This window comes from Salvelinus namaycush, chromosome 9, assembly GCF_016432855.1.
Source record: "Salvelinus namaycush isolate Seneca chromosome 9, SaNama_1.0, whole genome shotgun sequence".
NCBI classification, from domain to species: Eukaryota; Metazoa; Chordata; class Actinopteri; order Salmoniformes; family Salmonidae; genus Salvelinus; species Salvelinus namaycush.
This window is the reverse complement of record NC_052315.1, coordinates 10,721,242-10,734,829: the sequence shown is the minus strand read 5'-3', so window position 1 is coordinate 10,734,829 and position 13,588 is coordinate 10,721,242. Positions and strand designations below refer to the sequence as shown.

The following is a 13,588-nucleotide window of genomic DNA, read 5'->3' as shown; positions in this document are numbered from 1 at the left end:
GAGACCGCCTGGGAATACCAGGGCCCATATTCATAAAACATCTCAGAGTAGGATCTAGTTTTTCCATTTACATCATAATTAATAAGATTAAGATGGACAGAGGGGACCTGATCCTACCCTGAGAAGCATTAATAGGGGTCTGGTAATGTAAACGTTTCCTCTTTTTTCTCTCTTTCCCCAGCAGAGGGCAGTAGAACCCTAGTTGAAGTTTCTTAAAATTATATTTTTTTAATGCATCACACAGTCCCAATATGTGGACAGATAATTATTTGGAGGAACAGCAGGCGGCCAGAGCTTGTCAAACTACAGGAGAGTGTGAAGCTGTCTCCAGAACTCACGCTCATCCTTGACTTCTATCCTTGCTTTTAACAGGGATGGTCAGGGATGAGCACACTGACATCACCCGGTTCTAACCTATACCCTTAAATCACTTGGTCTATATCCCGATATTTAAATCTCTCATTAGTGATTTTTGAAATGTCTGTCCTCTTCTGTATCTGCCCTAGTATCCATTGCATTGTAGTAGCCTTTGTACAGTAAGTGTTTCAGATCTGTTTAGATACCAATACTAACTTTATTTGAAATGTGATTTTTATACATTGCAGTTGTTATTAAAATACAACAGATTGAAAAGAACAAGATACAATTAAAGAACACTATTTACAATAATAAAAAATGGATGCTACCATGGTTACAGATAATCCTGAATGAATCGTGAATAATGATGAGTGAGACGCACAAATATCATACCCCCAAGAAATGCTAACTTCTCACCATTACAATTAGAGGGGAGGGATTTTTTTTGGGGGGGGGGGGGGTATGATATTTGTGCGTCTATAACTTTCTCACTCATTATTATTCACAATTCATTCAGGATAATCCATAATCATGGTAGCATCCACATTCATGTAAAAGTGTTAAGAAACATATTTGGGGAAACAATGTGCTTTTTGGTCCACCAGCCACTGTGGCAGGTAGATTTAAATATTTACCAGCCAAAACAAATTTTCCCAGCTAAAATTACACCAACAAAACACAAAAAAAAAATGATGATCATGCTTTATAATCTTTCTAAAAAGAGTTTTTTAACCAGAATATCACGGATGAGACAAAAATGTACCGTGGTGACGCAACTCCAGTCATGTTTGTGTCTGCGACATTGAGTCTGACTAGTAGCAGCGCTGTCTTCTCTTCTCTAGCAGTTGAAACTCAAACATTGAAAAACAAATTAGCTTGTGAACAAAACAATGTACATAAATAGCTAAGATACACAAGGACAAAGTCTCACTGAAGTAGACTTTGGTTTAACCCTTGTGTGGTGGTCATGTTGTTCTTATTCGCCCAATGTTCCACGGTCTGATGGACCCACAACATTATTGGGTTTTTAAAACAATACAGCCATAACAATTTACGTAAAAATACTTAATATTTAGATGTTGACTTATATCAATTACAAGCAATATAGACAGCATACATGGTTAATATTTGCCATTTACCTCTGATAGATCATGGTATCATTAAAAGCGCTATTCGTTTAATTAAAAAATATATATATAATCAAGACATGGATGGAATAAATCATGTTTATCTTGAACAAATTAAACAAGGTTTTCATCACTACTGATGTTTATTGCTTTGAACTGAACAAAGCAATAAAAGGACAGATTTTACATGCAGTAATTTATGGAAATGATAAATGAGACCCATTGAACACAGGCCGGTCTACACGCTACATGAGGGACAGAGTTTTACTGTGTATGTGTTGCAAATGTATTTCTTGCACTTGATGCATGTGTACTGTGTCTTCCTGTCCTTCTTGGGTCCACACACATCACAGCGCTTCTTCTTGTTGCTACCGGCTGCAATCTAGAATGATGAAAACACTTAGTTCAGGAATTTTACTAACATCTCACTCACATATAGTTACAGCAGACCAAGGTAGGAGAGTCAGACACACACACATGCAACAACATCACTCACACTTACTTCCGGTATTGGAGTTGTTGGTTCTGTGGGTCGGGTGGATGGGGCACCAGCATCCTCCTCCTGAATCCTCCTCACGATGGCTGCAGAAGCTGTGGTCCTTGGGATATGTTGCCTCCTCTGGATTTGAGGTCTTACCAATGCCTTGCCCGTCTCCTCTGGGGCTTCACTCTGTTCCAATCTGGGTTCAACACCATCCCGATGACAAATGCGTTGTACGCTGAGATCCAAGATGTTGAAGAATATCCCAAGTGGCCAGAGTAAGGTTCTTCTTTTGCAGCTGTAGCCAGTCACCAGCTTGTCTAAATTGTCCACCCCTCCTTTTGTGGCATTGTAATCCATTATGATTTCTGTTTTTTGATGTTCCTGGCCACAGATTCTCCCATCCCTATGCAGCGTACTCATTAGTACCACATTTTTCCCTTTCTTTGGCACGTAGGACACTAGGGACGTGTCGGCCGTGAACACCAACTTAGAGGAATTGATAGGCCTGTTCCGTGTATTCAACAGCTGAGGTGGGAGCTCTGGCTTGTTCTTTCATACTGTTCCTACCATCTTCCTCTTGAGGAGCTCCTGTCCCAGCTTGTGCGAAGTAAAAAGTTATCGCATGTGATGTTGTGGCCACGGAGTCCATGTGTCACATCCAGGACAACATGCATCCCTTGGTTCTTCTCAGGGGCTCCTTCATCTGGCTTCCCCATATACACTTGCAAGTTCCACGCATATGATGAAGCAGCATCACAGGCAGCCCAGATCTTGATTCCATATTTTGCGGGTTTAGACGGTATGTACTGCCTGAAGAGGCAGTAGCCCCTAAATGGCATAAGCTGCTCATCAACAGTAAAGTTGGGCCCAGGGTTGTAAAATAGGGGAAGGCGGTCCACCCACTTGTCCCACACTGACCTGATTGCAGCTAGCTTGCCTCTCTGCCACCGAGCTGGTCTGGTGTCTCGGTTGTCGAAGTGAATAATCCTGGAAATTATGTGGAAGTTTTCCAGAGATATTGTTACACGGAGAAGTTCTCAGCCAGTTTCTGCATCCCACAGGGATTCTGTGGATTCCCCATTGGATCTGAAAGCACCAGCAAGGATAAGAACCCCAAAGTATGCATGTAAATGAGTTTGGTCCATCTCCTTCCATCGCTCTCCAAAAACACGCCTTCCCTCCAAATTAGTGCAGTTCAGAATGATTTTCTGGATGGTGTCTGGGATGAACAGTTGAAAAGAAGACTTTATGTCCTGCACATGAATAACCGCCATCCGCGTCGGCCCTGGTTGCATCCTTATCACATTGGCAGCCATGCGAGGTGGCTCATTCCTTGGGCAAGAAGACCATTCAATTTCACAATTTCTTGACATCCATATTTCTCCTTCTGCAGGCTGCTGATGAGCTGGTTGCTGACGGGCTGGGCCTGGGGCTGGCTGAGGGTCCATTTCTCATCCATTTCTTCCAACTCACTGTCAGACTCCGAATTGACAGAGACATGATCCTCATATTCAGGAAATTCTTAATCTTCCAAAGTGGAAGACGTTCCTTCCACACTAGCTTCTCACTGCAAAAATGATTTCTAAGGCCCTCTGAGCAGAGATGATTTTTACTTTCCACTGATTGATTGTGGAAAGGAGCCACACATGCAAAGCTATTTATTTGTTGTGTCCCTCCCCCAATTTGCACCTGGCTGGGGTCGAGTGTGGGAAAATACTGCATTTTTTACAATGTATCAAAATAATGTGTTGTAATAACATTGTGCAGGTTCCCGCAAGACATAGTTTCACACACTACAGAGGGTAAAGAGTGCGATAAAAGCGGGAGACAGGCAGGGAGACAGACAGGTTCTTGGTGCTATGTAGAAACAGCAGGCCAAGGGAGGAGAAAGACAAGAATGAAGACAGGAGTGAAGGCACACAGCAAACCTTTTTGTTTAATTTTTACTTGTTTTCACCTACACACACACTTTTTCACAGTGGACCCAAACACCACTTATGTAATATGTGTACAGTGTGCACTCAAGGAAAATGTGTTATTTTACATGTTCTTCACAGAAAATGAGCCAAGGCCAATGAGTCTCAGGTTGAAAAAATTATTAATTGTATAACTTTTATTTGAATAAACATTGAAAATGGGTCCCATAGACCCGAACACCACACAAGGGTTAAAGTAAATTAGACCAACTTTTATGCCTGTGCGCAGCGTTTCTAAAAATTAAGCTTTCACTCAGATCTTCATATGCCCACAGCCCCCAGCCAAGCAGTGTTGCAGCGTGAGGTGGCATAGGCTATATAGGATAGGTAGTTCTTTGACTTTGTGCGATTTAATTTACCAGGTATGAAACAAACAGGCAGAAATACTTTGAAACAGCTACGGCTGATTTTGTTATCATACTTGACTATTTTTATTCACAAACGCGAGTGAAATGCTCACACTGTGGAGATGTGCCCACCCGCCAATGTGGCTAGTGAAATAGACATCTTATCCGCCAATGCCAGAAATCTACCCGCATTTGGCAGGTGTTTATTTTAGGCCCTGAACATTTTCTATTCTTATTTACAATACAAGTGACCTCAAAATGACACCAAAAGGGTCATATTAGATTTTGTAGAACAGTGGAGGCTCCTCAGAGGAGGATGGGGAGGACCATCCTTCTCAGTGAATTTCATAAAAATAAAAATGTTAAGACATTGAAAAAGTTATCCTTTTTAGATAAAACTATACTAAATATATTCACGTCACCAAATAATTGATTAAAACACACTGTTTTGCAATGAAGGTCTATAGTAGCCTCAACAGCACTCTGCATGGTGTAGCCGGAGGACAGCTAGCTTCCGTCCTCCTCTTGGTACATTGACTTCAATACAAAACCTAGGAGGCTCTTGGTTCTCACCCCCTTCCATAGATTTACACAGTAATTATGACAAGTTCCGGAGGACGTCCTCCAACCTGTCAGAGCTCTTGCAGCATGAACTGATATGTTGTCCACCCAATCAAAGGATCAGAGAATTAATCTAGTACTGAAAGCATAAGCTACAGCTAGCTAGCACTGCATGCATAAAATGTGGTAACTGGTTGACTCAAAGAGAGAGAGAGAGAGACAATAGATTAACAGTTTTCAACAAATTCATTTCTTAAAAAATAAAGGAGAAGTAAGAGAGAGAGAGATTTAATATTTTTTTTCCGTTTCAGTTTCACTTACTTAGCTAGCAAATGCAGCTGGCAAGTTTAGTTACTCAAACACCCTGCTCAAACAGAGGGATGCTATGTTAGCTAGCTGGCTATGACTATCCAAAACAACACTGGAACTCTTCCACCACCATAGGACAAGGATATCCCTACCGACCAAACACTCCCCTGACCCGGACGACACTGGGCCAATTGTGCGCCGCCCCATGAGTCTCTCATGGGTCATCCGCCCCAGCCGGCTGCGACAGAGCCTGGACTCTAACCCAGAATCTCTAGTGGCACAGCTAGCACTGCGATGCAGTGCCTTAGGGGGCCTCCCGAGTGGCGCAGTGGTCTAACTGCTTTCTGACTATATACACTGTAACATTACTGCATGATTGTAGCAGGTTTACTAACACATTAGTTCTATTAGCTATTTTTACTAGGACATTACTTTAGCTAATATGGGGGAAACGATGTAGGCTGTGTGTAGCGGTTATGACACGGTTTGACTTGTAAAGTTTTTTTCGCCTGGTCACATACAGCTGATGTGTTGTTCATTGAAGTCCACAAACAAAGGGAAAAGGTGAGAGGAGGAGAGTGCATAGAGGAAAGAATGAATACAACGTGGCTGCTATGAAACTTAAGTGAACTGTGTTAATGCTTGATCAGGGGTGTATTCAGTCTGCCGATTCTGTTGAAAAACGTTTCTTAAACGGAAGCAAACGAAACGGGGATAAAAATACTTGAATGACAAGAGTTGTGCAAGGCGGTAATGAATGTGTCACTGTCTCTCCATGTGTCACTGTCATCTCAAATTTTTCTCTCGACCTGTGTGCACCTACATTGTAAACTTTCATTCATAGGCTAGGTTGTAGCAACCTCATGATGGGTATAGGGAAAATTAGAGTATCATGTAGTAGTCTAAACCTATCGATGTTACAATGAACTGGGTGAATGGAATATGAATGAGAGTCATCCAATATGCTGTAATAGAAATAAGGCCATGCTCATGAAAAAAAAATGTCCTCCCTCATCATAAACGGCACTGACCGCCACTGGTGTAGAAATGCACTAAATTAGCTTCAGATGCCCAAAAAATTCTCACCAGGTAATGTCCCCCCCAGTGGCGGTCAGTGCCTTTTATGATGAGGGAGGACACTTTTGTTTTTCATGAGCATGGCCTTATTTCTGTTAAAGCATGTAGCAACAAGGTGTAGCCGGAGGACAGCTAGATTCCGTCCTCCTCTTGGTATATTGACTTCTGTTGAGGCTACTGTAGACCTTCATTGCAAAACAGTGTACTTTAATCAATTATTTGGTGACATGTGAATATGTATATAGAGTATAGTTTTATCTAAAAAGGATCCCTTTTTTCAATGTTTTACAATTTTTATTTTTATGAAATTCACTAAGAGGATGGTCCTCCCCTTCCTCCTCTGAGGAGCCTCCACTGCCCCCCCCCCCCCCCCCCCCCCCCATTTCTAACCCCAAAGCTGCGCCCTTACAAAACCTGGTGATATGAGTGGGCAGCCACCCACACAGACAGTGTGGTGAAGAAGGCGCAAGAGCGCCTCTTCAACCTCAGGAGGATAAAGAAATTTGACTTAACACCTAAAACCCTTACAAACTTTTACAGATGCACAATTGAGAGCATCCTGTCGGGCTGTATCACTGCCTGGTACGGCAACTGCACCGCCCACAACCGCAAAGCTCTCCAGAGGGTGGTGCGGTCTGCCCAACTCATTACAGGGGGCAAACTTCCCGCCCTCCTAGACAGCTAAAGCACACGATGCCCTAACAAGGCCAAAAAGATCATCAAGGACATCAACAACCCGGGCCACTGCCTGTTCATCTCGCTATCATCCAGAAGGCGAGATCAGTATAGGTGTATCAAAGCTGGGACCGAGAGAATGAAAAACAGCTTCGATCTCAAGGCCATCAGACTGCTAAACAGCCATCACAAGCACATCAGATAGACACATGCCTATAGACATAGATTAGGAATCAGTAGCCACTTTTAGAAATGGATCACTAGCCACTTTAATAATGTTTCCGTATCTAGCATTACTCATCTCATATGTATAAACTGCACTTCACACTATTCTATGGTATCTTAGTCACTTTTAAATTGTGTTTACATATTGCATCACACATTTCATATGTATATACTGTATATATACTACACCACTGACTGTTAAACAGCCATCTTCAGCACATCAGAGGCTGCTGACTATAGACATAGATTAGGAATCACTGGCCACTTTAAGGAAATGAAACACTATCCACTTTAATAATGTCTCCGTATCTTGCATTACTCATATGTATAAGTCACTTAGTCACTTTAATTGTGTGTAAATATTGCATCACCCATCTCATATGTATATAGTGTATTCTATACTATGCCACTGTATCTTAGTCCAATGCCGCTCTGACATATATTTATATCTTAATCCATTCCTTACTTATATTTACGTGTATTTTGGGTATATGTTGTGAAACTGTTAGATATTACTTGTTAGATATTACTGCACTGTCAGAGCTAGAAGCACAAGCATTTCGCTACACCTGCAATAACATCTGCTAAACACGTGTATGTGATCAATAAATTTGATTTGATTTTGATTTGACAAGATGTGATTTTCTTTTTTTGCTAACATATGATGGGTCGCCGGTTTGCCTGGCGTGGGTCCCTGGTCAAGAAAAGGTTGAAGACCCCTGCGCTAGTACATTGATCCCATCGAGTATATGTTAGGTAATCTAATCTGTTGTGTATCCATGGTGCTTTGGCGATGGCAAAGCTTCAGCAAGATCACCTTCAAGTGATTTCTGAACTTAATCCCAACAAATGCGTAGAAGACAGGGTTGAGACAGCAGTGGGAGAAAGCAATCAGTCGACACACATAGAACCCATAGTCAAGCCATGTGCTGACCTCACAAGTATTGAAAGGTGCTACGGAGTAGTCATGCAACAACCTCAGAAATATCACCACGTTGTAAGGCGCCCAGCCAAGGAAAAATACTGCCACTAGACTGAAGATCAGCTTCACGGTTCGATTCCTCATGTGTGACCTTGACTTGAAGATTGTCCTCAATATCCTCACGTAGCAGAACCCGATCACTGCAAAAGCAGCCAAGAAGAAGATGTTCTGTTGGTAGCTGCCCACTCTCTTCCACAGCGGATCCCAGTATTCACAGTAAAAATGGATGTCTCCTTCATGGGGGTTCTCTTGGACAGAGCTGAAAATCAAAGCAGGGACGGCCGCCCCAAAACTAACAACCCAGATGACGAGAGAGACTGTGACCCCATAGCAGCCCCTTTGGGAACCATGGTCGGACAGAGGATGCACCACGGCCAGGTAGCGGTGGATAGTCATGATGGTCAGGAACAAAACGCTGCTGTAGAAGCCAGCGTAGAAGACAAAGGTGACGGTCTTGCAGAGGATCCTGCTAAAGGTCCAGCCCCAGATGTGGTAGGCTGCCCAGAAGGGCAGACCAAAGGTGAAAACCAGGTCAGATAGGGCCAAGTTGAGGATGAAGATGTTGGTGAGAGACTTGAGGTTCTCGTACTTGGCAAGGATGACCAGGACCAGGATGTTGCCCGCTAGACTCAGGATAGTCACCACAGAGAAGAAAGCAGGGGTGGCGATGGAACCAAACTTGACAACGCCGGCCTTGTCACAGACCTCGTCTGTATAATCCTCATCATATTCGTAATCGGTGCCGTTGGTTTCAATATCGCCCATGGCATGGCTGAAATCTTGAAAAGTGAATAGTGCAGATTAAATCAATTACATCACATCTTCATTCACAATACACTGTTTTTAAAGCAGCAATTCAAATAATTTACAATTACAGAAATATAAAAAGGCATAAAAAAGTGAACACCTGAAACTGCAACAATTAAAATGTAAAAACTGTATATTGTTTTCGCTCTATATTTTTGTTTAGGTTTAACTCTAGAATCAAGTTTGAAGAATTTGGCTTACTATACTATTAACCAAATCAAACGTACCTGTAGTACCCGTCATAATGGTTTAGCGTGATGGCCTCACTGTCCCTGCTAGGCTACACAATGATATGAGGACGGGGGAGTTGTGATGAAGGTAAGGTACTGCATCTCTGTTATAAACACCCCCCATAACGTATCTCTTCCTCTACAGCTCCAGTGTAAGGCCGAAAAAAATAAATCCGATTTGTTATTTTTGGGCCAATATATGCGGCGCTTTGGTTGTAATGAACTGTCCGCTCTCCCTTTATAATGCACTGTCGGCTTTCTCAAGTTGATGAGCAAGAGACCAAACCCCACAGATCAAGCGCTCAGATCATGTTCGAGTCTTGGATTGGACAGTGAAACGCACACCCTCGCATCTGCAGGCGACGTGCAGATGTTTCATTTCTCCCTCATCTGAAACCAGCGCAAATTCCTACTGTTTATGTGTCCAGATTAAAACGTAGGACGTCCCTCATTATAAACAAACAGTCGGTTAAATTAACAGTTAATGGTTAATGCATCATTTTTTTTTATTAGAAGCGATTCATAGATGAAACAACAATGTCATTGAACAAATGGACTGGCCAGAGATCAGGGCATTAATCAGCAAAGAGGCAGTGCAGGCTGATTAGTATTTTGGACAACCAAATTGAAGTCAAAATTATTGATGAAATCTAAGTGTGTCAGCTGCAGTGGCGATTTTAGCCTGTAAATCTTGGTGGTGGTGGTGGTGGTGGGGGGGGGGGGGGATTTATGCCAGCAAAGCCACTACACAGCACTAAACAATATATTAATTGCACTATAACGGTGACAAACGGTGCCCACAAACTGTTAGGGCATAAATAAAGCTTTCCCAATAGCAGAGTCCCAACAGCAAGCCCAACACCCTACCACTGCTACACCTGGCTATCAGCAGAGCCTTGTCTGGCAGCAAAACAGGTCATTCAGCCTCATTTACTGCCTTAAAAAAAACATAGCTGATATGGGTGACTTGCTTAAACAAATGTGGTTTCTACAAACTATGGCATAATGGGGCGACAAGTGGATAAGAGGCAATCAGTAATTTCGATTAAGACATTCATGTGCGAGCTAGGACGGACGTAGTCAATAACTATGTACAGAGACAGAATTCAGAACACGGGTGTTCTTACAGTGTTCTCCCTGTACACCAAGTCAGAACCGTAGGATAAATAAAGGGTGCATATAAGCAGTCAATGAAAGCTCTTACAATATTTGATGATTACATTTCTCAAAAACAGGTAATAGGCTACATTAGCACACCAAGTCAGAAGAGTAGTCAAAATTAAGAGGTGAATATAGACCAAATGATTAGGGTGAGGCACATGGGCTACTAACAGCTTACTACACAGCATACACTTAGTATTATTTTATTAGCTATAGCATACATATCTCCCTGGCATATTACATCATTTATGCAGCAGCATACAAGACAGTTTTGGACACCTTGTTGTGCTGTGTTTACTTGAACAGGAAGGTGACACGGCGGTCCTTCGTGGGCAAATTTTGTAATCAAACTTTGTCATCAAAGTCTGACATTCTCTGGATTTATGGGGCTTTCAAGGCAACTGGGAACTCGAGAAAAAAAAGGTTAAATCATGATGACGTCAGTGATCTTCAGATCGTAACTCTAGAAAGAGGCCCGAGTTCCCGAATTTACAATTCCGAGTTGGATGAAAGTTCAAAACGTATTTTCCGAGTCGTAGCTCATTTTTCCCGAGTTCCCAGTTGTCTTGAACTCACTTAAGTCAGATTTTGCAGTTCCAAGTTAAGTTGTTTTGAGCACAGCACAAATCATGCTTCATTGATAGCATGTGCAATGTTGAATGTTTATAATTCTAAACTATGAAAAGAGACCCTTAATCTTAGACTTGGTACCACACAGCCACTCCACTGAATAGCAGGCTAATGATTGCTTTGCAATGCTTGGTTAGTCACTGATTCATTCCAAACCACTCATTGTTGAATTTGCGATTTCCAACTTGTTGTGTAATGTTTATGTCCAATGGCCGTTGAGCATCGATACGTTTTATCTATAATTTCTCTTCATTATTTCTCTTCATATGACAAGGATTTAAAAGGATTTGCCAGTAGATTGTCAACTTGATTCATGATGATGACTTCTAGCTAAGATTTTGAAAGTATGATATTGACAGTCCAATCAAAGATACTGTAGATATAGCGTGATTTGACGTAATATTATCTGTGGCCAATGACCTTGAGCCTTCTTGGATGGGCACTTCTAATGTAACTCTATGACAGCACCCAAGGGTCTAGACTTTGAGGTCTACCCTTAGGCGCTCTGTATTTTCTGCTGGCTTGCCCCACCACCACAGAAAGCACTGAGCTATGCTGAAACACCTGCATTTTGGAGCTGCCTTACTCAAGAAAACAAAAATATGCACATGCTGCCATAGTGAACAGCGACATCCTGAGAGAAATGTATCAGTTTCTAACAGACGACAAGAGGTCAGCAAACGATGATGAACAGGGCCTACTTGATGAGAGAGTATCCTTATTCCTCCTTGATGGTGATGACCCAGACCTGATCATGGATTTAAGGAAGCTGAATGGCAAACCACAATCCTCATTCCAGCCCTTTTGGGATGAAGTACAGAAGTATTTTAACGAATACACAGCTTAGGTCAACGATCACAGACATAGGGAATACTTGTACTTACCTTTTGCTATATCAGTTGAGGACTTGCGTGTCACAGTGGAAAAGTGGCTTCCACCAGAAACTAAAATCCCATCAATACAGTGGCTAAGGAATCACTGGCCACTTTAAGGAAATTAAACACTAGCCACTTTAATAATGTCTCCATGTCTTGCATTACTCATCTCATATGTGTAAACTGTACTCTATACTATTCTACGATATCTTAGTCACTTTAATTGTTTGTAAATATTGTATTACCCATCTCATATGTATGTACTGTCCTCTATACTATGCCACTGTATCTTAGTCCAATGCCACTCTGACATATATGTATATCTATTCTTAATCCATTCCTTACTTAGATTTACGTGTATTTTGGGTATATGTTGTGAAACTGTTAGATATTACTGCACTGTCGGAGCTAGAAGCGCAAGCATTTCGTTACACCCGCAATAACATCTGCTAAATACATGTATGTGACCAATAAAATGTTATTTGAGATGGCAGTTTACACCCAACAATCCATGGTCCAGACGGCATCCCCAGCCGCGTCCTCAGACCATGTGCAGACTAGCTGGCTGGAGTGTTTACGGACATATTCAATCAATCCTTATCCCAGTCTGCTGTTCCCACATGCTTCAAGAGGGCCACCATTGTTCCTGTTCCCAAGAAAGCGAAGGTAACTGAGCTAAATGACTATCGACCCGTAGCACTCACTTCCGTCATCATGAAGTGCTTTGAGAGACTAGTCAAGGACCATATCACCTCCACCCTATCTGACACTCCAATTTAGACCCACTCCAATTTGCTTACCACCCCAATAGGTCCACAGACGACGCAATCGCAATCACACTGCACACCCATCTGGACAAGAGGAATACCTATGTAAGAATGCTGTTCATCGACTACAGCTCAGCATTTAACACCATAGTACCTTCCAAACTCGTCATTAAGCTCGAGAGCCTGGGTCTCGACCCCGCCCTGTGCAATTGGGTCCTGGACTTCCTGACGGGCCGCCCCCAGGTGGTGAGGGTAGGTAACAACATCTCCACCCCGCTGATCCTCAACACTGGGGCCCCACAAGGGTGCGTTCTCAGCCCTCTCCTGTACTCCCTGTTCACCCATGACTGCGTGGCCATGCACGCCTCCAACTCAATCATCAAGTTTGCAGACGACGCTACAGTGGTAGGTTGATTACCAACAACGACGAGACAACCTACAGGGAGGAGGTGAGGGCCCTCGGAGTGTGGTGTCAGGAAAATAACCTCACACTCAATGTCAACAAAACAAAGGAGATGATCGTGGACTTCAGGAAACAGCAGAGGGAGCAGCCCCCTATCCACATCAACGGGACAGTAGTGGAGAAGGTGGAAAGTTTTAAGTTCCTCGGCGTACACATCACGGACAAACTGAAATGGTTCACCCACACAGACAGCGTGGTGAAGATGGAGCAGCAGCGCCTCTTCAACCTCAGGAGGCTGAAGAAATTCGGCTTGTCACCAAAAAACACACATCCTGTCGGGCTGCATCACCGCCTGGTACGGCAACTGCTCCACCCACAACCGTAAGGCTCTCCAGAGGGTAGTAAGGTCTGCACAACGCATCACCGGGGGCAAACTACCTGCCCTCCAGGACACCTACACCACCCGATGTCACAGGAAGGCCAAAAAGATCATCAAGGACATCAACCACCCGAGCCACTGCCTGTTCATCCCGCTATCATCCAGAATGCGAGGTCAGTACAGGTGCATCAAAGCGGGGACCGAGAGACTGAAAAA

General features: G+C 42.9%; 1 protein-coding gene across 1 annotated transcript; it reads right to left on the bottom strand.

The window, feature by feature from the left end:
- Window positions 1-7,772: 7,772 nt before the first annotated feature.
- On the bottom strand, window positions 7,773-8,885 carry LOC120053885 (chemokine XC receptor 1-like). The gene has a single exon (XM_039001170.1). It carries the CDS (start codon window positions 8,883-8,885, stop codon window positions 7,863-7,865), a length of 1,023 nt encoding a protein of 340 aa, XP_038857098.1. The 3' UTR covers window positions 7,773-7,862.
- Between the last annotated feature and the right edge of the window lie 4,703 nt (window positions 8,886-13,588).